General features: G+C 40.3%; 1 protein-coding gene across 3 annotated transcripts in view; it reads left to right on the top strand.

Annotated features, from left to right (window-relative positions):
• The window catches only part of LOC139781746 (cytochrome P450 4C1-like), a 102,270-nt gene that overhangs the window by 24,010 nt on the left and 52,155 nt on the right, over positions 1-26,105 (top strand). Inside the window, exons 3-4 of one of the 3 annotated variants that reach the window (XM_071720621.1) lie at positions 10,855-10,945; positions 24,656-24,841. In XM_071720621.1, the coding sequence (XP_071576722.1) occupies positions 10,855-10,945; positions 24,656-24,841 (277 nt within the window). The remainder of the gene's footprint in view (positions 1-10,854; positions 10,946-24,655; positions 24,842-26,105) is intronic. The other 2 variants (XM_071720623.1, XM_071720622.1) reach the window with 2 other exon arrangements.

The raw sequence follows: 26,105 nt of genomic DNA, 5'->3' as shown, positions 1-26,105 counted from the left end.
ATAAACGCAGAGCTTCGGTTTGTTTGCAAAGGGTCGGAATGAGAGCAGAGGCTGAGATCTTCCGATACCCGAAGTCTTAAGTTTAGCTGTAATCTTAATAAGTAAAGTGTCGGTAACGACCATATTTGAGAGCTGTATGGCGGCCAACGTTTGCATTCTCTGAGCAGTTGTCAGAGCTAAAAGCGTCACTAACTTACATGAAATAGCCTCTAACGTAAGGTTTTCATGAGGATACAGAGAGGCTAGATGAGCGAGTACGGGCAATGGGTTCCAAATAAAATCGTATTTCGGACGTTGGGGTTTTAGTGCCGCTTCCCCTCTAAAGAACCTCTTGACTAGCGCGTGTGAGCCAACCTCATCGAGAGAGAGAAGAGAAATCGCCGACCGGTACGTATTTAGGGTGGAGTAGGAGCCCACCTGTTCTAACAGGGACGATAAGAACTCCAAGAATGATGTGACTGGTGGCGAGACACAATCTATGTTTTTCTGCTTGCAAAAACTCCACCACAGCCGTAACGGCTTGCTGTATTGCGCGATTTTAGCCTCCGAAATTGATGCAATCGTTGCCTCCAATGCCGCTGGTGGCGTCCCCTTGCTTAAGAATGCCTGGCGGATAAGCGTGCGGCTGCCAGGGAAATTCTGCTCCACGCAGGATGTACCTCTCTGAAAGGGGATGACAACATCTTAATATTCGGTTCAAAGTGGATGAGTCCCTGGACCACGAGGCGATTAAATAACGGGAACCAAGGCTGAGTTGGCCACCACGGAACGACAACTACTCCCTCTGCCCTGTCTGAGATCATCTTACGCAGTACTCTGAGGATCAGTGCAAACGGTGGAAATGCATAAAAATAATAGTTTCTCCAATCTAGAAAAAATGCATCCACGAAAGCAGCTAAAGGATCCGGAAGCCACGAAACGAAACAGGGGCACTTTGTATTAATTGACGAGGCGAATAGATCGATGTCAAAGGGGCCGAGTCCAGTATTAATTGTCTCGAAATATGATTGATCTAGAGACCATTCTGTCTCAATAGATACGACGCGAGATTCCGCGTCGGCCTCTACGTTCTGGGCTGAGGAAATATAAGAGGCATAAATAAAGATGTCTCGATCCGCGCACCAAGACCAGATTTCTCTTGCCAGATTTGACAAGTGTGGAAATTTAATCGAACCTGCGAATAGGTTGTTTGATAGGTTGCTGCACGTTACCCGCAATTGCCAAGGATGACCTGGCAATATCTTTAGCAGATTTTTCCATGGTGGCCGCCTTCTTGAATTCCTCTCCGAAGGTTGCGCCAAATAAAAGATGGTCGGCCGGACAGGCCTCAGCCACGTTCTTAGCCACCAGATTAAGAGCTGGTAGAATTTGCGCCCTTCTCGACAACGACAGCCGGTGGAAAAGGTCCGCTAAGATCTTAGCGCCATCGCTCGCCTTTGCTATCGCTAGGCGTATTTCGGCGCTTAGAGACTGTTGTACCTGCGGTTTCAACAGGTCCGACAGGGCCTCACCAAAGGCACAAAGCGCGATACCTGCTTGGCTCTGGTCCTTGGCGCAGAACTCGTCACGCTTAATGATCGAGTTGCTTTTTAGTGCAGACTTAATCTCCGAATTTAATTTGGGTGATTGCAGGAAACTCAGTGTCTCCGACGGCTCGTATCTTTTTAACAGCTGATCTCTTCGCTCTGCGGGAAGGCCCGCGTAATGTCCAGCCACCTCTGCGAAATCAATTCGTTCCACGGGACGGTGTCCGCCTCCGCAATCTCGGGACCAAACAACTCCCTTGCAAATTCCTGGATTACGCTTTCTACCGGCGTCGAGTCGCTCGGCTCGACGAATTGCACAGTCTTAGGAGGCAGGGGCATCGAGGATGCCCCCCCGTTGTCTGGCAGGTTACTTACCATCACTGCAAACACAGATCATTAAATGGACTGGACAAGGTCGTGTCGTGCTTCCCGCCTGTGTTTTACAAATACAGATCCGGTCAGGACAAACACACCTGAATCGTTATTCGGCCCCGAAGGCACCGATTGCGAGTTCTCGACAGAACGCGGGCTAGAGCTACCGCTATTTTCGTAGTGTACTGGAGATGAGGCCCTCGGTGAAGGCTGGTAGGCACGATGTGCCCTAACCTTACTCTGCATTACGTCCATTAGGAGAGCTACCTTTGCTTCAATCCTTGCCAGTTGATCAATCTCGGGAGAGGCACTCCTCTTCTTTGATTTGTGCTTCTTGTGGGACCTCCCCATACTGTAAAAACTCTTAAAACTGACCAAAACAGATTGCGTATTAAACTGGTGTAACCTCTGTGGAATCGCAACAGAAATCCAATGAGAATCCTCAGTGCGCAGGCGCGGCGGAGGGATACAGCTCGCGGCGCGAGGGCCGCTAAAGCGCTTGATTTTCAGCTTTAAAGTAATCTGTTGTGGATAACGCATAGGAATGCTACTACATTTTATCCATCCGGACGAGAGTAGCATAATTTAGGTTCCTCCGTTGTGAATATTTATCCCCACCGTTAACCCATGTAGGGGAGACCGGGGCGAAGTCGGCCCTTTTTTTTCGGTGCCGATTTTTAACAACAAAATGAATAATTTTAGTAAAATATAGTATACCATTGTGTAAAGAGTGAACCCTTGGCTACAAAATTTATATAGGCATTTTTAGTCTACGTCGCTTTGTTCAACCGGTATAGAGTAAAAACGACAAAGGTGCAAAAATCGAAAAGTCAAAATTCCCGGGGCGGAGTCGTGTCTTCATTCTCGGACTGGATTTTCAATAAAGATACATAATTTTGATCATAAAAAATAATAGAATACACTTTATTCATTGTTTTTTAGTAGAAAAATGGAAAACGGAAAATAATTTCAAGAAAATCAATTTTCTTTTTCGCTAACAGTTAAAGCATGTAAAAACAGAGTCTGACGAGTGCACGCACTTGTTGTGTGCCTTACGCCTGCACGAAATGCACTGTTTTTCATCGGCTCTGTTTTCTATTATCTCCGAGCATACGCAGCACATATTATTTAGCTTTCTTGACTTCGTTTTGGCTTGGAAACGACTTCGCCCCGAACACAAGTTTTAGGTTTTGCTATGTCTTAGGGCCGTAGTCTAGGCCGTAGGTAAAGGAAACTATTACTTTATTCTTATGATAGAATACATGTGTGTCTCAGACGGCGGGCACACGGAGAGTGATCACACTCGGGCCCACGGAGAGTGATCACATTGCGGGCGCGGGCCGATGGCACGCGCTTACCGCGTGCGCTACGTTACAAACATATACATCGCAGCGCACGTACACCACATCTCCTCCCTTTTTTTTAAAGGTATACGCCCATACATCTTATTATTTCGCTGACGTTTCGCTATTCGCGCTGAGCGACGTACCGGCTTGACAATCTGGTCGGTATGACGCTTTGTGACAATACCCGCTTTGGTTTTCACTCTAAACGTAGACGGTGACAATTCTTTAATGATTTTGGCCGGGATACGATTCTCGCCAGACGTATCGTGATTGTCGTATCGTTTAGTTGTACATTGCGCGAATGCGGGCTATTCTCAATTTGCGACTGCTGCTTCTCATATACTCTCTTTCGCACGCTCGGTCTTAATAAATCAAAGCGTGTTCTAAGCTCTCGCTTGTAGAACAACAACGCCGGCGACTTTCCGGTTGTGCAGGGTGGCGTACTGCGGTAGTCGAACATAAATTTATTTATGGCTTTATATACACTTTCCCCTCCTTTTACAATTTTTGCCACTTTATCCTTGAACGTGCCTACAAAATTTTCGGCAGCACCGTTTGTCGCCGGATGATAGGGCGGAGAGATACTATGCTCGACACCGTTGCTTACTAAAAATTCCTCAAGCTCGTCGCTTCTAAACTGCGGACTGTTGTCCGTAACGATATTGTTCGGTAGTCCGTGTCTAGCGAATAATTTATCAAGTACTTCGATTACTCTGTATGTCTTGGTGTTATTTCGGAAGTTAATAACTTCCAGCCACTTCGAATAGGCATCCACCACAACCAAATACATTTCCCCGTGAAATGGGCCTAAAAAGTCTGCGTGTATCCTATCTCAAGCCTTTTCTGGCCAAGGCCATGGCGTCAATGGTGCATGTGGTGGTGCTTTTTGCTCTTCGATGCAAGTTTTACACGACTTTACGGTATTTTCAATATCTAGATCAATATTCGGCCACCACATGTACGATCGTGCCAAGGACTTAATTTTTACTATCCCTAGGTGTGACACATGAAGGTCACGTAATAGTTGCGCGCGTAATAATTCTGGAATAATAATCCTACATCCCAAAAACAAGCAATTTTCTTCTATTGCAATTTCGTGCCTTTTAGAAAAATATTTTTGCTCCTCGTCGGATAATTCTTTAGCATTACTCGGCCATCCTAGTGTACAAAATTTCATGATTCTACTTAAAACTTTGTCGCGTTTCGTTTCCAGGACTACCTTTTGCCAGCCTACGTTATTCATTTTTTCATTAATATAATGAACTGGTGTAAAGTCCGCGCCGAAAATGTCTGTTTCGTCCTCAATAGGTAAGCGCGATAATGCATCGCAGTTTCCATTACTTTCCGATTTTATGTACTCGATCTTGTATTGAAACCCTGACAAAAAGTATGCCCATCTTTGCAATCGACTCGCTGCTGTGAGTGGTATGCCCCTTTTCGGACCAAAAATGTACTCTAACGGCTTATGATCCGTTCGCAAGACTATCTCTCGACCATACACAAAATTATAAAACTTCATGAACCCAAATACGATTGCACTGGCCTCTTTATCTATAATCGCTCTGTGTATTTCCTTTTCCGGAATTCTTTTTGACGCATACGCGATCGGTTTTTCCGTACCGTCTTTATACTTATGCGATAAAATCGCGGCAAGTCCGTACATTGAAGCATCGCAAGCCAAAACCAACTCCTCGTTCGGGTCGTAATGCGCCAGCACTCTCGGAGAAATTAACTCGTTTTTTACCCAGCGAAAAGCCTCCTCACACTCCTGGGTCCATTCAAAATTTTTCTTATTTGCACAATCAAACAGTGGCTTTAATTTTTCAGATCTTTTCTCCAAAAATCTCACGTAAAAGTTAATTAAGCCAAGGAATGAGGCAAGCTGTTTGCTGTTCGTTGGTTTTGGCGCTTCAACCATCGTCTTAATCTTCGATTTTGCCTTATGTAGGCCGTTCGCATCGATTACAAACCCTAAGACTTCAATGCGCTCTTTCATAAAGTTGCATTTTTCCTTATTTAATCTCAAATCGCGTTCCTCTAGCCGTTTACAAACTTTTCGTAAATTTTCTATGTGTTCTTCGTTCGTGCGGCCGGTTACAAAGATATTGTCCAAATACGCGATCGTATTCGGAATACCCTGCAAACACTCATTCATTATTTGCTGAAATTCGCCTGGGGCGGACGCCGTACCCTCGGTCATTTTTGTATACCGCAACAATCTCACATGCGTCGTAATCGTTAAAAATTCTTGCGATTTTTTATCAATTGGAATCTGCATGTACGCATGTGGCAGATCAAGTTGCGAATACAATAGACCCCCTAGCAATTCGTTAAAAATACCGTCAATGTGTGGAAACGGTCGTTTGGTCACGCTTAAACTCGGGTTTATAGTTAATTTAAAATCGCCACATATTCTTACTTCGCCGTTGCTTTTTAACACGGGAACAAACAGAGTGGCCCACTCGCTTGTTTCCACTTTTACCAAATGACCCAACGACATTAGTCTTTCAATTTCCTTTTCTACTTTAATTTTAAGCGCGTACGGAACGTGCCTTGCCCCAAGTGCGATCGGTTTCGTATTTTCTTTCACATGTAACTCAACCTCTCGTTTGTTATATAGACCGGGCGTGCTTCCAAATAATACATTAAATTCAGTCAGAATTTTTTCTCTTACATCATTTACATTCAATTTTAACAATTTATTACTGTTATCACCCGATGCGGTAATGTAATCCGGCATTTTTAAAGGCCAACGGCCGAATTCTGCTAGCCACTGCCTACCTATTAGTGGTGGGCCACTACCCTTAACCAATAAACAATTTAATGTTTTTGACTGATTATCTAAATTTACTTTTAAATTCTTTAATTGCCCAATCGGCCTCATCTCGTTTTGTTCGTAACCGTATAAATTCGTACTACATTTATCAACTTTCCAATTTCTCAAATTTTCATTTTTAAACTCTTCTGACATTACTGTATAGTACGTACCTGAGTCCACTTCCATTCCCAGCGAGAAATGACCCATCGAATCGACGTCTAATTGACATCGATCGACGTCAATTAGACGTCAATTCGATGGATTATTTCTCGCTGGGATTGGGGCTGTTTTCCCATTTAATTTAACATTAATAAACATCGGATCCGCTTTTGTATTTACGTTTAATGATTTACAATTCGTTTCCCTATCATTCGCGCGCAGCGAGAAAAAATCGCAAATGTGGCTGCCCGCTGGACCGCTGCTGCACCCTGGCTCGCCGTCTGTAACCTGCAAAAATTTATTTCCGGCTCGTTTCTTTTGAAGCAAGCGCGCTCCAGGTGCCCCCTTTTCTGGCAGAAGTTGCACACTGCACCTCAGTGTCTGCATGCAATGGCTATGTGGCCTGGGTTGCCACAGCAGAAACAGTTCCGCTTGGTGCCCGTACCTGCGTGTTCGCTCGGCTCCGTTCGCCTTGGGTTGTCGGATTTTCCTTGTCGATCCTGAGGTCGCCCCTTCTGGTTTTTCCAAGATTTTCCCTTCTCCGTATGACTCATGGCAAAAACTTCCTCTTTTTGACCCTTGCTGGCCAAAGTCCTCATGGCTTCTGCGGTATTTTTCGTCGCACTTTCTCGGGCCGTTGCCTCCTTGAGCGCCTTGTCAAAAGTGAGATTGGTCAATTTAAATAACTCGACCCTCGTGGACTCGTCGTGAATACCACACACTAATTGGTCCCGTAAGGCTGCTTTCAGGTCTGGAAAATCGCAATTCAGAGCTAATTTCCTTAGTCGCGCTGCAAAATCAGCGACTGATTCATTCGTCCCTTGCTTGGCGCTGTTGAACCTGCACTTCTCCATCACTTCCGATGGCTTAGGGTTGAGCTGATCTGACATTAGTTTCACTAAGTCAGCATACCTTTTCGTCGCTGGCTTGTCGGGCGCACATAAATTTCGAATGAGCATGTACGCTTCCTCGTCGAAGTGCGTCAGCAGCGTGGCGACTCGCATTCTATCGTCTTCGATTTTCTTCACGATAAAATACAGTTCCATTCTTTCCACAAATGCATCCCAGTTGTCGGTTTTTAGATGGAATAGTAGCTTCGTGTTGTCCGCCATGCTGTTTTCGTCACTACCGGCGTCGCTAGTCAAATTGCGCTCGGTAGCGCTTTCTGCCTTGTCGACGTCGGGCTGCTCCACGCGTGCCGACTTATGTCCGCTTTTCGGAGCGGCTTCCACCAAGTTTTTACTGACCTCGGTCTCCGCTCGTACTAGATCGGATAGTTGCTTACGCAATATATCGCGCTTCGTATCTTCACTCACCTCGTATCCTCTTTTTTTTCAACTCAAGAATGATATCCCGTTTCGATAGGTGATACGCTTCGTTGAGCGTCAGTTGCTCTTTAGGGTCGTCGTCCGCGTCCGTATAATCGGACTCGACCTCGGTCATCGGCGTACCGTGCGCACCACTGTCCTTTATTATGCGTAGTACTTAGCTAGCTGATAACACTGGCACCCGTGCGTCGGGATACCGCACATCGAAAGTCCGTATCGTGCGCAGCCCTTAAGGACGTTCTCTTGATTTTCACGTTTCTACAGATTTCCTTAAAATTTGGTGTACAGCTTGATGGCAGCACTATCCATAACATGTTTAATTTTTAGAAGTCACAGCCTCACCGAATTAGAGATATAGAGCTTCAAAGTTTCATTATTTAACACGTAACCCCTATACTGAGGCTTCACAAAAGTAACGTTTTCATTGATTGTAGACGGAATTTTCTACAGATTTCGTCAAAAAACGAGTATGTGGCGCACATTAATATTACAAATATTTTAAAAAAGATCAAGGAAGCCTAGCCTCACCGTTACTGAGTAATTTTAATCCAAAGTCTGCAATTTCTCGCTCGCATATGACGCGAGTCAACACGACGGCGGCGGCGACGGCAACACTGCGCATGCTCTCTCCGACGTAAGCTAGTGTCGCGTATACAGATAGAGCGTCGCTATGTGTGCGCGTACAACCATAGCAAAAAGTTCCCCTCTCCAGAGAGGCACTGCGTACAGCAGTCTCTCTCGCCCGGCGCGCGGAACTTTTGAGAGGGATTATAACAAGAGAACGTCCTTAACGACCGATCGCAACGTGGCGTGGCCGTGCTTACGCGATACACTGTTCACCTCACTGTATGTAGAATCACGCACGAATTGCTTCTCGTGCACGTGCTTCACTGTTTATAAATGTCCGCACGAATTGCTTCTCGTGCTCCTGCAATGCGTACTTACGCGAACGTATATGACTCTCCCGTTCACGCACTATTTTCGAACCACGTCGTTCGGGCGGGAAAGTTACTTCTTACTTTTCGTCGCCGGTTGCCGGCAGGGCACACACAATTTTTCGTATTTCCGAATCCTCGTCGCCAGTTGCTATGTCTTAGGGTGAGGGCCGTAGTCTAGGCCGTAGGTAAAGGAAACTATTACTTTATTCTTATGATAGAATACATGTGTGTCTCAGACGGCGGGCACACGGAGAGTGATCACATTGCGGGCGCGGGCCGATGGCACGCGCTTACCGCGTGCGCTACGTTACAAACATATACATCGCAGCGCACGTACACCACAGGTTTGGTTGCTTATAAAATAATAGAAATCAATAAAAATAAAAAAACTGCACTGGATTCGTGTTCAGCATGCATTACTCTTTAGAATCGCTTACTTTGAGATTCGTAGAGATAATAATACTTAAGATATTACAAACTTTCGACGCGGGAGAAATTTTACTTTCGACCTGCAAAAACACGTTTGCTTCGATAAAAATCACAACATGGCACGTAATCTCACTAAACTCCGTTGGTCACGTGGGCACCATAAGCCGCGCTTACAGTATTAATGGCGAGTTCACACAACATACAGATTTCGAGATAATTGCAAAAACGACTCCGCCCCGGGGCCGACTTCGCCCCGGTCTCCCCTATACACCGCTTTTATTATTTTAATCTTCCGAATTTCTATCAACGCTTCACTGACTCTCGACACGTCAGAGTAACAGGTACATTTTAACACTGCGACTTTCTGTTCTGTAATGCTCCGTAAGTAAGAAATTGGAATTGTAATCTCGTAGACTTTAATACTGATACATTACGTTTTTTAATAATACATTGCGGCTCCGATTTACGCTTTAGAAAGGACAATTGAATTTGAACCTCCCCTTTCTTCCTGGTCTTCCAACCTGGGAGTTAAGCGTCGAAGATGCGATCGATTCGGAGCAATTGCGTATTGGCATATCCATAGCCTGACAGACTACCGAACATTCGTATGGTTTTTGTTTTATTGATTTGACTGCGCTTGTCGACCGATCGACTATATCATTTTATTGCTTTTGACTTTTGACCGTTAATCTTATATCGTTTGTAATTTTTATGTATTAATTTTGTTTACACGCTGAAGATGACACAAAGAAAGTGTCGAAACGTCCGAATATGTATTGACTAAGACGGCGCGGTATTACGGGCTTTAAACGGGAACGGAACGCGATACTTATTTTACGGTTTATGTGGATGCATACGGCGCGGTATTACCGGGATCTTTAAACGGGAACGAACCGCGATATGTACAATAGGTTATGCCAATGCATACGGCGCGATATTACAGCGGTCTTTACGAAACGGAACGCGAGTCGCGATTGTAAGACCGGGAGGAAGGAACGGTCTGTCAGGATGAAGCTGGCCGACCGGTCGGTTCGAGAATTCCGGAGCTTAGGCGACAAGAGTACTTGTCACGAGGCCGAGTGTCTTCGACCCCGTTTGGCCGTCGCAACCGAGAATTGAGACGTGATGGAGTTCGGGGGGCTACCAAGATCGCTTTGACGAGGCGCAGAGAACTGTACCCAGTTGTCGGGAAAGGTATTCTTTTCTCGGGATCAACGGAGCTGATGCTGGTCTCGAACGAAGTGAGTCTTTTGCCGCGACACCGATATTTTATACCCCTCCCCCCCCGGAGCGATAGCTTCGGTGGGGGTAGCCAATCTTCGTGCGAGCCGCGCGCCGGTCGGAGCGGTGCGGAATTACGCGCTCTCGCACCCGGCGAAGATCGGCCCCCGTCGGCGCTTGTCGGAGCTCCGAGGGGATATCGGTGCCGCGAGCCGCTAATGCTCGCGCACACGATAATTAATTTCGAGCATTTAAAATAATGTGGGCGCACCGCGCCCTGACATCGCCCGATGGATGGTCGGTCGGGCGGCATCCGGCTGGTGTTGGCTGGGAGACGATGCATTTTAGGGGTGCATCGTTATACGTATCGAATATATATTGTCATATATTGTCATATACGTATCTGATACGTAACGTAATTATGTATCTAGACGCGGATATTTATCGGTATTAAACATATATCTAGTACATGATTCATACGTATTGCTACGTATCTGCTATATAGCAACAGTTCAAATTTTATGTATCTGCTATCTATCTGAAATATAAAATGCTGTGCGGGATGTTTATTTTTTTACGTTTTTTTATTTTGCAAAAATATTTGTTTTTGTAAATGATCTGAGGTAATTAAATATTTAAAATCCTTTTGAAGTTAATTGATTATCTAATGGCGTTTAAATTAAATAACGCTTAATTTAATATCTTCTGTAATTTTAGACAATATTAAGCAGCACAAAACACATCGAAAAGAGTTTTCTTTATGATGTTTTACAACCTTGGCTCGGTACAAGTCTTCTCACTAGTAAAGGTAACATAATAATATTAACATAAATAATTGTATGTGTTATATTAAGTTTTGTTTTAGCTTTTTGTTGATTTTTGTTTTAAGTTTTAATTTTATTGATGACAAAATAAGCCTCTGCAATTAAATTTAAATAATATAAGGGAGAATAGGTGAGCGGATAATACCGCGGGTTAGTTAAGTGTCTAGAAAATGGGGAGAAGAAATTGGTTTAAAAAATTTTTTTATTATTTCTCCACTTCCTAACAAATTCAATCATATTAGAAGTCATTCCTATCAATATTTGTTTACGTACTGTACTTGAAAGGGGAGCGTCCCGTTTGATCACGTTGCGATTGACCACAGCCACTCACAGCTCCCGGGCCTGGACAAGCCAATCAGATATTTTTTATTTCAAATCAGCCGGTTGGCGACGTGGTCAATTGACTGTCATTCACTTGAAAGTACATTTCGTTATTCTCTGAAGTAAGGAACAGTTCAAAGTTTCTGAAGTTCATGTATCTTCTCATTCTAAGAACGATATTTATAGTCAGATCTTATATTTAAGATTGTCTTAAGTTTATCTTTAGATGCTGTACGACTCGTTTCATTGACTACGGAGAATGTAAAGATGAACTTAAGACGATCTTATAAAGATCTGACTATGAATACCAGCCTAAGTGGTTACACTTATTGTTGACGAGCTGAATGTCCCCTTTCGCGCAGGAGTCTTGAGAGGATACAGGATATAATAACGCAGCGTGTACACTTTATATGCAGTTCAATACACGATTTCTTTAATAAGGACTTGTGATAAAAACTATCTCGTGAAAGACGGTTGAGACAAGGGGTAAAGACCATAGAGAATAGCGACTCTAAAAAAGGATAAAATGTATATGATTGGTCTAGGGAAAAAATGTAGTCGGTGTTCAGCGCCTCGCATGACAAATACTCCAACATTTATTTTTATGGAGCCATGGTATTGACTAGTTTATAGATTGTGTTTCGTTTTGAGAACTTAATCTTTGCGGTTAATCTTTAAATATGAGATAAGTGTTTTGAATAATGCTTGGTCAGTCGTTTATTAGAGAAAGATGTATGCCTATCTATTTTTTCCTGCAAGAAGGTTAACATTTTGATTATAAAAGAATTTTTATAAATATCAAAATAAGATTTTCTTAAAATTATTTCTGAGACGTACACTATAGATTTTTACTATCTAATTCAATTTATATTTTTATGTGGAGGAAAATACTGTAATTATGTGACTTCTTATGTAATATGTAATCTATCTAAACTTAATTAATCTTAAATAAAACGTGTTATTTTTAAACCTAATATCAAATTTTCTATTTATTTCATATAAAGAAAAGGATGACCAGTATTAACTCACATGCGAGATAATGCTAATCAAATTCTATTTTCTTTTTTTTTATTTGTGCCATTTCAGGAAAAATTTCTGTAGTATTATACGTCAATTATACGTTCTTAAGAAGTATATACTTTAATATATACTTTATATTAGGTATATACTTTTGTCGATTAAGCTAAAAAATTTTAAAATCCCGCCTCTTGTATCCGTGCTATAGCAATTCTTGCTTATATTATATCTTATTGTTTTCTATTATAATATAAGTGACTTATAAGATAAGATTTTATTTAACTTCAGCTTATACAAAACCAAGAAGAGGACTTGGTTTATAATTTAGGGGAGACAGGGGCTAGTTGGTACATGGAACAAGATGGTACACGGTAACTATTGTAAAAGTGATAAAAGATAATACTGCATAAAAAATATAGTATTTCCGCAAAAACATTGCGATAACATTTCAATTAGTTATTTCAGGTTGAGTAGCGTATTTTCACAAACAGAAAATGCTTTTAGTTTTGTATAGCCGAAAGTAAAATAAATCAATGATATATTAAATGTTATATTCATGAATCTAGTCTTTATATTATAATTCTAACTTTTTTTTTAAATCTTTACTTTAAATAATAACTTCCAGTTAAATTAATGTCTTAGAACATTTTTTTGCTTAAGTAATAATCAAAATATCTAAATATGGCAGGTCGGTTGGTTGTGACGGGGTGGGTGTTATAGTTTTCTATATTTATAATAATTTCGACTAACTCTGTTGATGTAACACACAACCTCGGTGTAACACACACACACACACACACAGTGGCAGATATTTTGATATTATATAAGATTTCACCGTTAAGTCTCTTATTATGTATCAAAATCAGTCAACATAAAACATCAATATCTATATTACAATTTTGTACTCAACAATGTAAATGTAATATAACACATGTTGTTACATGTTGTTATTTCTTTTTATTAAATATGTTATACTTTGCAAACTGGATCTTTCACAACTTAATCCAGTACTGTAACAACTTACCCAACATATGGGGCTAGTTGTTGCAAATGTAGTTGCCTTATAATTTTTATTGGTGCAACAAAATTAATTATACTATTTAGTTAAAAAAATTATTTTTGTATTGTATAAGTATAAGTTTATTAAAAAATTCTTTTGCGGTTTATATTTTATTTATTAGTTATACACACACGGGAAGTCCTCTACCTGCACGTGCATGTCGTTCTGAGTTATCTGGGTCGTTCAGGGTTAAGCCAAGAGTAAAAATATCCCTGGCGAAAATAAGAAGTTTTATAAAGCCTTGACAACCGTTTGATGAGGGTTTTTTGGGAGTTTACCCAGACAGCACAGGATATCCTATGGATGTCTGTTTTATGTCCATTTCTTGTCGGGATGTTCATGGACCTTATAAAGATATCCATAGGATATATATTTGTAGGCACTCTAGGAATATCCCAAAAATGGTCAAGTTTGTATATCCATATGCTATCCTTCTATGCCAACGCCATCTGCATGTAATTCCAATCCCGATCTCTTTCTGTTTCCTTCTATGGCCGGGCAGGCCGAGATCTCACGTCGAACGCGTCGAAAATTATACGTTATTTATATCAAAGGTAATCCTTTTTCTTTTTTTACATCTAAAAATCGTATTGTGTGCCATTGGCTTTATATCATTATAATGATATATAAGAGTTAGATCCTTTTAACCTATTAAAATTTATATATATGCAGTTTCCACAATCAAGATCGAATAACCTCCCTTATGGAAAAATACACTCAACTTTTGGTGTTAACCGTTAAAAAAACACCATAGAAAAACCCTTAAAGTTGGGTGTGATTTCGGACCGCCAATTGAAGGTTAACCATCATTTGAAGGTTAATCTTCAATTGGCGGTCCGAAATCACACCCAACTTTAAGGGTTTTTCTTTGGATGATGGTTAACCTTCAAGTGATAGTTAACCTTCAATTAATGGTTAATCCTTAAAAATGACGGTATAAACCCTAAAAATATGAACCTCAAATGAAAGTAACAAATATGGCGTCCCAATGAGAATCTCTTAAGGGCTCCGCTCGCTGAACCGGACTCCTCGCCTCGATCCTCCCTCTCGGACGCTAGCTACCGCAGCTCTCCCTTTCCTGGCGGTGAGCTCTCCCTGGTGATCCGACTCTCGCTCGGTTGATCTCCAGAACACGCGCCGCAACGATCAATCCGTCAAGAAAGAGGTAACGGAGTCGACACGTTCGAAGAAACGCAAGCAAGTGCGGCCATGACACCTAACGAGGCTCTTTGAGAGTAGCGACTCGCGCGTCGCGCCATCTAATGTGAAACGATCGGGCGTTGTACATCCAACGATGAGGATCAATCTCCAACCTACACTAAACATTAAGGCTTAATCCCCAACCTACACTTATCATTGAGAATAAACTCCCAATAAACACTTATCATTGAGGATTAAACCCACAATTTACCTAAACCTTAATGGTCAACACTCAATCTACACCTAAATTTAAGTGTTGACACTTAACTTTGATGACAAACACTAAACTTACGCCTAAATTTGAGTGTTAACTCTCACTTTGAGTGTTAACCATCAAAGTTGAGTGTACTTTTTCATAAGGGAGTACAATAAAAAATAGGGGTTTTTATTTAAAAAAATTGACTTAGGCCCTATTGGGCTCAATACAGGCCCTGGATCCAAAATCCAATAAGATCGTCTATTGGCCCCCTTCAAACCTTTCAACTTTTATCTGAAACACTTTTCCAATAAACCAAGCCGTCAATTGACACTTAACGAAGATTAACACAATAACATTTAAACGACACCCAACGATAAAGGGATCATGGCGACACTGATTAAATCGACGTAGAACATTAAAGGTTAACACCCTGTTAACACCAAACCAACATCCAACGATAAGGATCAATCTCCAACCTACACTAAACATTGAGGCTTAATCCCCAACCTACACTTATCATTGAGAATAAACTCCCAATATACACTCATCATTGAGGATTAAACCCACAACTTACCTAAACCTTAATGGTCAACACTCAATCTACACCTAAATTTAAGTGTTGACACTTAACTTTGATGACAAACACTAAACTTACGCCCAAATTTGAGTAAGTTTAGTGTTAACACTCATATTTGGGTGTTAACCATCAAAGTTGAGTGTACTTTTTCATAAGGGTATCACGTTATCTAACCTAACCTAAACGTAGTAAATTTCACAGTTCAGTCAGAAATATTTTGTACCACCACATCTGCGTTGCTCTCTTGCTGAACAACATCAAATATGCAATTAAAACGCATAAGTAGTCTAAATTTGTCTGAAAATGGATTTATATTTGTGAATTTTTATGTGTATTGTCGGTGCTTTATACAGGGTATCTCTAAAGTCTGACCCAGCGCCCTGGATCTCGGAAACGGCTTTGGATATGGAAAAATGTTTCAGATAAAAGTTGTAGGATATAAAGGGGGGCAGATGATGAAAATATGGACTTGACCTCGAATGACCTTTTCAAGGCTAAGCCAATGTGATCAAAGTCTTTTTAAATGGAACCCCATTTTTATTACATATTCTTGTAGTCCTTGTCGAGACGTTTTCGAAACACTATAATGAAGCTCTCTTTCATTAAGGACTTTCTGAGATATTTTGAATTTTGTTATGCTACTTTTAATATAAAATATGAAATATCTCGTAAAATATTCATTTTTCGATGACTTCACCTTAATACTTTTTTACATAGAATAATGAAAAGAATCGAATAATAATATTAATTTTCACATTTTGCAATATTGCAAAATTAAATATTTCTACAAAATACTTTTTTTTTACAAAAATCGATTTCTTTTATTATTCTGCGTATAAAAATATAAAGTCATCAAAAAGTGAATACTTTACGAGATATTTCATATTTTATATTAAAAATATCATAACAAAATTTAAAATATCTCAGGAAATTCTTAATAAAAGAGAGCTTTATTATAGTGTTTTGAAAACGTCTTGACAAGGGCAAGAATATGCAATAAAAAATGGGATATTCTATTTAAGAAAACATGGATCACATTGATCTTGCCTTGAAAAAATCGCTCAAAGTCAATTCTATATTTTTATCATCTGTCCCCCTTAATATCCTACAACTTTTATCTAAAACATTTTTCCATATCTAAAGCTGTTTCTGAGATCCAGGAGGCTGGGTCAGACTTTAGAGATACCTTCTATAATAACTGTAACTATAGTTATATTTCAAATATATAATTATGTCTGTATTATGTTTTTTTTTTCTATTTAAAAAGTGCTCTACTGTGTAAAGCAGCGGAAAATTGAAAAGAAGTTTAGCAAGTCATTAAAACTTGGCTGGGTAAATGTCAAGATTAAGGGCGACCTCACCGATTTCAATGACCTTGATATATGTTGTCAAGGTCATGACCCCGAGTAACCTTCAGAAGATTTTAGCCGTCGCTCGTTATTCGTTAAAAAGTTATTCACAAAAAAAGTTTGGAAAATATAGCAGCTATTTTGAGTATTGGAAGGCATAAATAATTAATATATATGTCGAAATAGTTCACGCATACACTTTCCACGCGAAACGAGGTGCCACATGGGTTCGTGGAGTGCTTTACAAGCTCGTTTATATATATACATACTAGCTCCTGTCCTTGATTATTTACATTCTGTAGTATTCGGTCTATTTGGCGTGTTTATGCTCATATTATATCAGTCATCTTTTGTCAATCGTTGTTGCAAGACTGGTACGTAGGTTAGTGACGCGCTTTAAAAGTATTTAAGTGTTTAAAGCGCGTCAACTAACCTACATAGGTTAGCGCTGACTTAAACGAGCTTGTAAAGCGCGTCACGAACCCATGTGGCACCTCGTTTCGCGTGGAAAGTGTATGCGTGAACTATTTCGACATATATGTATATTAGTTATTTATGCCTTTCAATACTCAAAATAGCTGCTATATTTTCCAAACTTTTTTTGTTAATAACTTTTTAACGAATAACGAGCGACGGCTAAAACCTTCTGAAGGTCACTCGGGGTTATGACCTTGACAACCAAGGTCATTGAAATCGGTGAGGTCGCCCTTAATCTTGACATTTACCTAAACATTTGCATTTGCACATGCAATTTGTGATTTTATTTCATTTTTGCTCATTTTGAATCATTTTTGTTTTTAAACAATGCAAAATGTGAATTTGGAGTAAAATTTCTAGAAAATCTGAGAATTTTTTTTACAAATTTTGAGTAAACACCCTTATTAAAATTTTAACATTAGTTTTTATAACTATTTTGTACAAACTGCTGTTTTCTTTAATTAATGTGCAATACGCGTGTGCAATACGTTTAACAATGTGTGTATGTGTGGATACATACATACATACATATATGTATATATTTTTTAAAATAAATATATTATTTTAAAATATTTATATATTTCATTGTTTTTACCCTTTTAATGCATTATTATATTTAATGCCAAATTACAATTCTGGATGTTTCCTTTTATCATGTCCATAGGATGTCCATCGGCAGGATTAGTAAATAAAGACAGAGATTTCTGGAGATATATTAGGGAATTCGATTTTGTAAGTTTAAGCGAAACATGGGTAGACGCAGAAAAATGGGATAATATTAAAAGTTTACTGCCAAAGACACACGAATGGGTGTGCAGTCATGCGAAGAAAATAAAAAAGAAAGGCAGAGCGATAGGAGGTTTTGTATTGGGAAGAAGAAAGAGTTGGGGGGAATTAGGATCAACAATGATTAAAAATGAGGAAGAAGGTTTAATACTGTCGGAAATTTTGGCGGACGGTGAAAGAATTAACATTATTTCGGTCTACAATAAGGATAATTGGAGTAGGGTGGAGGAGACAACAGAGAGATGGTTAGGAAAGAAGGATAGAGAGCATATTATAATAGGAGGATATTTTAATATAAGAACAGGGGAATTAGGAGGGGGAGAAGAAGAGAAAGGTAACATAGAAAGGAGAAGTAAAGACAAAATAATAGGGACAGGGGGTAGAAATTTAATGGATTTTATACAGAGTAAAGGATGGTACTAAACGGCACAACGAACTGGAACGGCGAATATACTTTTGTAGGAGCGAGAGGAAATACGGTGATAGGCTATTACTACGTTTACGCGAGCGTTACTTCTGTAGTAACTTATGATAATTCACCCGTTTACGCGGAGTAAATTATCGTAAGTTACTACAAAATCTCGTTTACGCGAAGGAAAATCCCGTTTACGCGAAGGAATTATCGTAAGTTACTACAAAAGTAACGCTCGCGTAAACGTAGTATATATGATAGTTTGCGAGATAATGTATCATAGAATAGACAAATTCGAGGTAGGTGCGAGAGTGGACTCAGACCACATGCCTGTCTGTGCGACAATTGAGGATAAAGAAAGGAGAGAAGAAAAACAAGTGGTGACTAACGTAGACGGCGTAAAGTCAACAGAAGGAAGATGGAGGATCCGTTGGGATAAGGAGGCAATAAGGAGATATAAGGAGAAAACGAACAAGAATATATTTGTTGAGACACAGCAAAAAGAAACTATAGAGAAAAAATGGACAAATCTTAAAAAGATGCTACATGAGGCTATGGTAAAGAAAAGGGTAAATACGACGAGGAGAGAGATGGGCCACAAAGATTGGTGGGACAAGGAATGTACAAGAAAGAAAAGGAGCGTGAAAAGACTCTATAAGAAATGGAGAGTGGGAAAACTAGAAAGAGGAAGATATCTAGAAGAAAGAAAAAACCTGAAGACCCTACTCGAACAGAAGAGGAAAAGGAGAAGAGGATAATGGAAGAAGAAGAACTAAAGAATATAAAGAACGGAGCTGAAGTATGGAAATTTATAAACAAAAAAAGAAAGAAAAGGTAAGGAAAATATATAACATCGGAGGAAACAAGTGGACGAATTATTTCAAGGAGCTATTGGAATATACGGATAAGGAGAAGATACAACTAAACAGAAAAGGAATAAGTGAAGAAAGAGAAGAGACCGAACAGCTACAGTTGAACGAGGAAGAAATAGAAAAAGCTATCAGAAGAATGAAGAAATATAAGACCATAGATATCGATGAAATACCAATGGAAGCCTGGATGTATGGAGGCGACTCAGCTAAGAGGAAGTTGGTGGACCTGCTAAAACACATCTGGAGAGAAGAAGAGCTACCTGGAGACTGGAAAACGTCAATCATAGTCCCTTTACACAAAAGAGGAGATGAGGAAAAGGTAGAAAATTACACAGGAATCTCGCTTCTGCGCTCTGCGTATAAGATATATGCGGAGGTCCTCAGATGCCGTCTGGAGAGGGAGGTGGATCTGAAGGGTTTGCTTCCAGAGAGCCAGGCGGGTTTCAGAGGTGGGAGGGCAACGGTGGATAACGTCTTTGTCCTGGATCACCTGGTCTAAAGAAAAGACAGGAAGGGAAAGAAAGACAAATTGTATGCCTTACTCGTAGACCTAAAAGCGGCATTTGATAAGGTGGAAAGAGAGCAATTATGGAAGATCTTGAGGGAGAAGGAAATAGATGAAGAACTTATAAGGAGAATAGAAGCAATATATGATGGGACGGAGGTTGCAGTAAGAACAAAAGAGGGCCTGACGGAGAAATTCAGGATAACAAAAGGAGTCAGACAGGGTTGTGTAATGAGTCCACTCCTATTTAATTTGTATATAGCGGACATTATAGAAAAGAGCTAGAGGAAAGAAAGATAGGAAATGTAAAGCTAGGAAACGATAGAGTATGCTAGAATATGCGCTAGAATATGCGGACGATATGGTGTTCGTAGCAAATAATAGAACAGCAATGTTAGACATGATGGACACAATAAAAAGGTTTCTAAAACGGAGGAAAATGATATTATGTACCAATAAAACAAAGATGTTAGTGTTTAACAAAGAAAGTAGGGAGAAGAAAGAGAAATAAAAATGGGGAGAAAAGGAGATAGAAGAGGTTAGGACTTTTAAATATTTAGGTTTCGTGTTTAATAATAGAGGGAATTGCAAAGACCACCTTAAGGAATTAGCTAGGAAAGGTAGAATTGCGGTAAATAGGACGTGGGGTCTAGGAGAATGGATCTGTAAAGATGATTTCATAAGGAGAGGGAGTTTGTTTAAATACCTTGTAATGGCCTAACTTTGTTAATCGAACGCGGACTAGCTCGCCGGATCAGGAGTTCGATAGAAGGCCCAGAGACAATAATCAGCTTGTAATGCACACTATAACGTTTATTCGTTAGGTGATATATATTAGGGACTTGAATAAGTTCTCGCTGTTTCCCGATAGATGGCGTTATCTTAGTTTTTTTGAATCAGGCAATACTACAGCCAACTTCATCGTGAACCTCCACCACTAGGCTCGAAATAACGGTATATGTTATTCCGCCGAAGTGTAAACAACATATTTTTTTATTGCGTTAAACATGTCGAATTTCGTGCCAAAAAAAGAATATTTGCGGGGAATTTTACTGCATTACTTTTTTCAAAAAAAATCTGCAGCTAAAGCACATAGAATTCTTGTGGAGACTTACGGCGACTATGCTTTGTCGGAAACAACATGCAGAGATTGGTTTAGACGCTTTAAAAATAATGATTTTGATGTTAAAGATAAAGAACGCTCTGGCGCACCGAAAAAGTTTGAAGACGAAGAATTGGAAGCATTACTCGATGAAGACTCAAGTCAGACGCAAAATAAACTTGCAGAATCATTAGGAGTTGATCACACCACAGTTGCCAAACGTTTAAAAGCATTAGGAATGATTCAAAAGCAAGGAAATTGGGTGCCGTACGAATTGAAGCCGAGAGACGTCGAACGGCGTTTTTTCACGTGTGAACAGTTGCTCCAACGGCATAAAAGGAAAGGTTTTTTGCATCGTATCGTGACTGGCGATGAAAAGTGGATACACTACGATAACCCGAAGCGTAGAAAATCGTGGGGTAAGCCCGGCCATGCACCAACATTGACGGCAAAGCAGAATATCCATGGTTCCAAGCTCATGCTCTGCATTTGGTGGGATCAGCTGGGTGTAATTTATTATGAGCTCCTCAAACCCTACGAAACCATCACGGGAGATCGCTATCGACTACAATTGATGCGTTTGAGGCGAGCATTGAAGGAAAAACGGCCTCAATACGAGGATAGACACGACAAAATAATTTTGCAGCATGACAACGCTCGGCCACATGTTGCAAAACCGGTCAAAACCTATTTAGAAACGCTCAAATGGGAAGTCCTACCCCACCCGCCGTATTCACCGGACATTGCTCCTTCCGATTACCACTTATTCCGATCGATGACTCATGGCCTGGCTGAGCAGCACTTCCATTCTTATGAAGATGCCAAAAAATGGGTCGATTCGTGGATAATCTCGAAAGATGAGGCGTTCTTTCGACGTGGTATTCACATGCTGCCAGAAAGATGGGAGAAAGTAGTGGCCAGCGATGGACAATACTTTCAATAACAGGTTCTTTACTAATTTTTTAAAATAAAGCATTCATTTTTACGAAAAAACAGCGAGAACTTATTCAAAGTCCTAATACAATGCGGTAGTTACCGGGAACGGTAGTGCATGGGCACTCGGCGCGGCATTACTAGATACTAGATATATATACAATGCGGTATTTCAAAGATCGGTAGTGCGGGTGCACTTGGCGCGGGATTACAGATTACGGGAACACGGATTTACGAATACAGAAACGCGGTAGGTACAATGATCGGTAGTGTGGGTGCACTCGGCGCGGTATTACAGGATAACGGGTCGCGGTATTTACAACGATAGTGCATGTGCACTCGGCGCGAGATTACGGATTACGGGAACGCGGGTTTACGAATACAGAAACGCGGTAGGTACAATGATCGGTGGTGCAGGTGCGCTCGGCGCGGTATTACAGGATAACGGGTCGCGGTATTTACAACGATAGTGCATGTGCACTCGGCGCGGTATTACAGACTCCCGGATCGCGGTATCTACGGAGAAACGACAGCGCGGTTACCGTGTCGGGTGTTCTACCGGCGGGAATACGCGGTGCCTAGAAGGCATGTATCTAGGATTCGGAGCCCGGGGCTGCGGTGGTGAGAGTACTCGCCACGAGGCCGAGCGTGCTCGACCCGCGGGACCGTGGCCGTCGGGGGGTTACGTTGGCGGGACGTCGGGGACACCTGAGAGTACTCGGTCAAGGCGCAGAGCTCTGAACTCCGTTTGCGTGTCGCCCTAGGATATTCGTTAGGTGAGGTAGGCTTCGTCGGCTTAGCGGAATGCTCGTGGGTAGACGAAGTGAAGTCTTTGCGCGGAGCGCCGGTTTATATACGTCCCGGCGTGCCGGGTTCGGTAGGAGGGAGGCCGAGGCCGATCGTCAGGCGAGCCGCGTGGGGGTACGCTTACGCGCGCTCGCCTTCGGCGCGGATCGGCTCCTTCCGGCGCTTGTCGACGCCGTGCGGGAAGGCACCGGTGCGGCGTTTTTACCCGCGTACACGGTGCGTTTCGTAGCGTTTAAAAATATGGCGGGCGCACCGCGCCCTGTCTTCGCCCGATGGAGGATCGGTCGGGCGGCATCCGGCGGGTGGTAGCCGGGAACGATGCTTCCTAGGGGTGCATCGTTACAACCTAGTCCAGAGTGTGATGTCGTATAGGATGGAAATTTGGGGATGGGAAGAAAAAAAGGACTTGAAAAAAATTATGTAGATTACGTTAGGTGGGTTTTCGATCTAAAGTTCTGTACCCCAAGATACCTAATGTTAAGGGAACTGCGGTTGAGAAAGCTTAGGATAGGATAGGGAGGAAGGGCAATGGGATATGAGGAAAAGATTAGGAAAATGGATGAGAGTAGATGGGTCAAGAAATGTTGGATAGAGAAAGAGGAAAACAAATGGAAAGACAGATATGGTAGAGAGAGAGAAAAGTACTATAATAGAAGCGTGTTGGGGGTGGAAGCAGTTGAGTCGTTAAGGAGAGAAAGGAGGAACTTAGGGGAAGAGATTAAATTAAGAGACTGGGAGATACAGAGACAAGTGGAAGAGAATAGTATAATAGAGTCGAAGTATAACAGGAAGTATAAACAGTTAGAGTGAGATGGAAATGGACCGGAATATCTAAGGATGGCAAACATAGATAAACAGATTGAAGGGGATAGTATCAGAGCTTTGATAAATCTGAGATGTGGTAACATGGAATCGGAGAACATGTACTGGTGGGGGGAAGAGAAGAAAAAAATGTGTCTGTTCTGCAAGGAAGGAAGGGATAATTTGAAGCACTATGTAGAGGAGTGCAGTAGTATAAAGAACCGGTTTATAGAACTAGGGAGGGATAACAGGAAAAGAATAGATAGACTATGGAACGATAAATTAGATACAACCAAAGAAAGAATATTAAGGAAATTATATAGGGATAGGAAAAAGATAGAAGCGGAGATGAGAAAAGATAGGTAAGAGCAGTAGTGATAAATAATGACGAGTTTTAGCGTGAGAAAGATTCTGTCAAAATTTTGTTAGTTCTGGTGTGGTTGACTGGAGATGTGTGGATGGATGAATGTGTTAAGGAACCTATTGTAAACCAAGTCCACTTCTGGGCAGTAGCCGAAGTTAAATAAATATTATTATTAATAACAATTATTTTTGAGTAATAAGAATATATTCTTCTTTATTGAATTATATATAATGCTTTGATGAAAGTAATTTATCTTTGTTTAGCGCTGTATTATTTTAACATTTAACGTTCTTTACACCGTTTCTTCTAACGACAAGAGTATAAACGTCCATTAAACGCTCAATAGAAACTGCACACAGTTTTCAATGGTGAAAGCAAACGTCTATTAAACGCTTAACAGAGGATCTACAAATGTTTTAAAGAACTCTCAGCAAACGTCATACGTCATGTAAACGCTGTGCAAACTTTCAAAAACGCTATGTATAAACGCCTTTCAAACGCTGCAGTGTGCCAATTTCCGCTCTATGAAATCTTTACTGACCGTTTCCAAACGCTCAACAAACTCCCGCAAACGCTCACGTAAACGCCAAAGAAACGTTCACGAAACTTCTAATTTTCGCCAGAGATAATTTTCGCAGAACCCTAATTTTTCTTGTTTGACTGTAGCTCAAAAATTGTCCATTATTTAGCTTTGAGCCCATTATATTTTTTATTTAGTAGATCATAAGCTATAATATATTAAAAAATTAGCCGATTTTGCCGAGATCCCATTTCCTATATTAGTGCCGGGTCCGAAATAATCAATGATCAAAATCGATGAATTTAAAATTAAATAACAAAATATATATCTAACCGCAATATTTGTTTCACATTGTTATCTCACAATTATGCATTATGTTGTTTATGTTTTAGGCGCCAAGTGGCATCCACGACGAAAAATCTTAACTCCCACATTTCATTTTAATATATTGCAGCAGTTTGTTGAGATTTTGATCGAGGAAGGAAAAAGCATGACCAAGTCTTTGAAAAATACAGGAGGCAGCGTTGTGAAAGATTTAGTACCATTTTTTAATGAACATACGTTAAATGCAATATGTGGTATGATGTGCTTATAACTGTACATTTTAAACTGTACAGACGGCGTCATTAATGCCTTCCACCTGAAGGCATAGTACATGTAACGTGCACTATAGAAATCCCCAGAACACAGCTAGGAAGGCATTAATGACGCCGTCTGTACATTTTTACTGTATATTTTATTCCCGTTAACAAATAATATTAGACTAAAATTTAATTTTTTTATCATAAATATTGATATTATTATAGAGGAAATGCGAGTATATTTTAAGCCCTTTTTGAGATAACTTGAAACCTATTAAAGTTAACTAAATTTAGTTTTTATTGCAATGCCAAATGTTTGCAATAAGGTGTTTCTAACAAATTTTATTTATCTATAGTAAGTTTAACGTTATATTAATTTTTTCAAAGGTAGATTTTGGATGGGTATATAATGCGGAACATCTTATTAATTTTGGAAAGGAAACAATTTTTTTGTATTTTGATGCATATTAATGATTGAATAGTCTATGATAATCATTATATTATTTACGTATGAATCGGCCTAACTGGCAATAATTTATTACTATATTGGTCATTACAGTCGTCAAGACGATACGACTGTAATTTGGTTCGATTATCCTCAAGGCATACTTTTTAACCAAGGATTTAGTCATTATAAATTGATATAATTTTTTATGCTTAATTTAGCATTTCATTTAAATAGCTAAATTTATTGCGAAAAATATTACCTCAGCCAGGATTCGAACCTGGAACTTCCCTCATTCCGTGAAGGGTATCGTACCAATTCGACCACTGAGGCATGTGGTAATATTTATCGCAATAACCTGTATTAGAATAACTAAACAATAATAGTAGAAGATGGAAACGATGAAATTTTAACTTTCATTCGGTTAGGACACCATTACTAGACCAGGTGTATAAATTCAATACAATTGTAATTCGCCAGTCTGAAATAATAAAGCTTAAGACGTATGAATCGGCCTAACTGGCATTATTACCATATTGGTCATTATAGTCGTCAAGACGATACGACCGTAATTTGGTTCGATTATCGTCAAGGCATACTTTTTAACCAAGGATTTAGTCATTATAAATTGATATGATTTTTGATGCTTAATTTAGCATCTCATTTAAATAGTTAAATTTATTGCGAAAAATATTACCTCAGCCAGGATTCGAACCTGGAACTTCCCTCATTCCGTGAAACGTGTCGTACCAATTCGACACTGAGGCCTAAGCTTTATTATTTCAGACTGGCGAATTACAAATGCATTGAAATTAT

Source organism: Temnothorax nylanderi, unplaced genomic scaffold, assembly GCF_030848795.1.
Source record: "Temnothorax nylanderi isolate EJ_2023f unplaced genomic scaffold, tnyl_v1.0 TNYL_tig0359_pilon, whole genome shotgun sequence".
In the NCBI taxonomy this organism is placed as follows: domain Eukaryota; kingdom Metazoa; phylum Arthropoda; class Insecta; order Hymenoptera; family Formicidae; genus Temnothorax; species Temnothorax nylanderi.
This window is presented reverse-complemented; position numbering and strand designations above follow the sequence as displayed.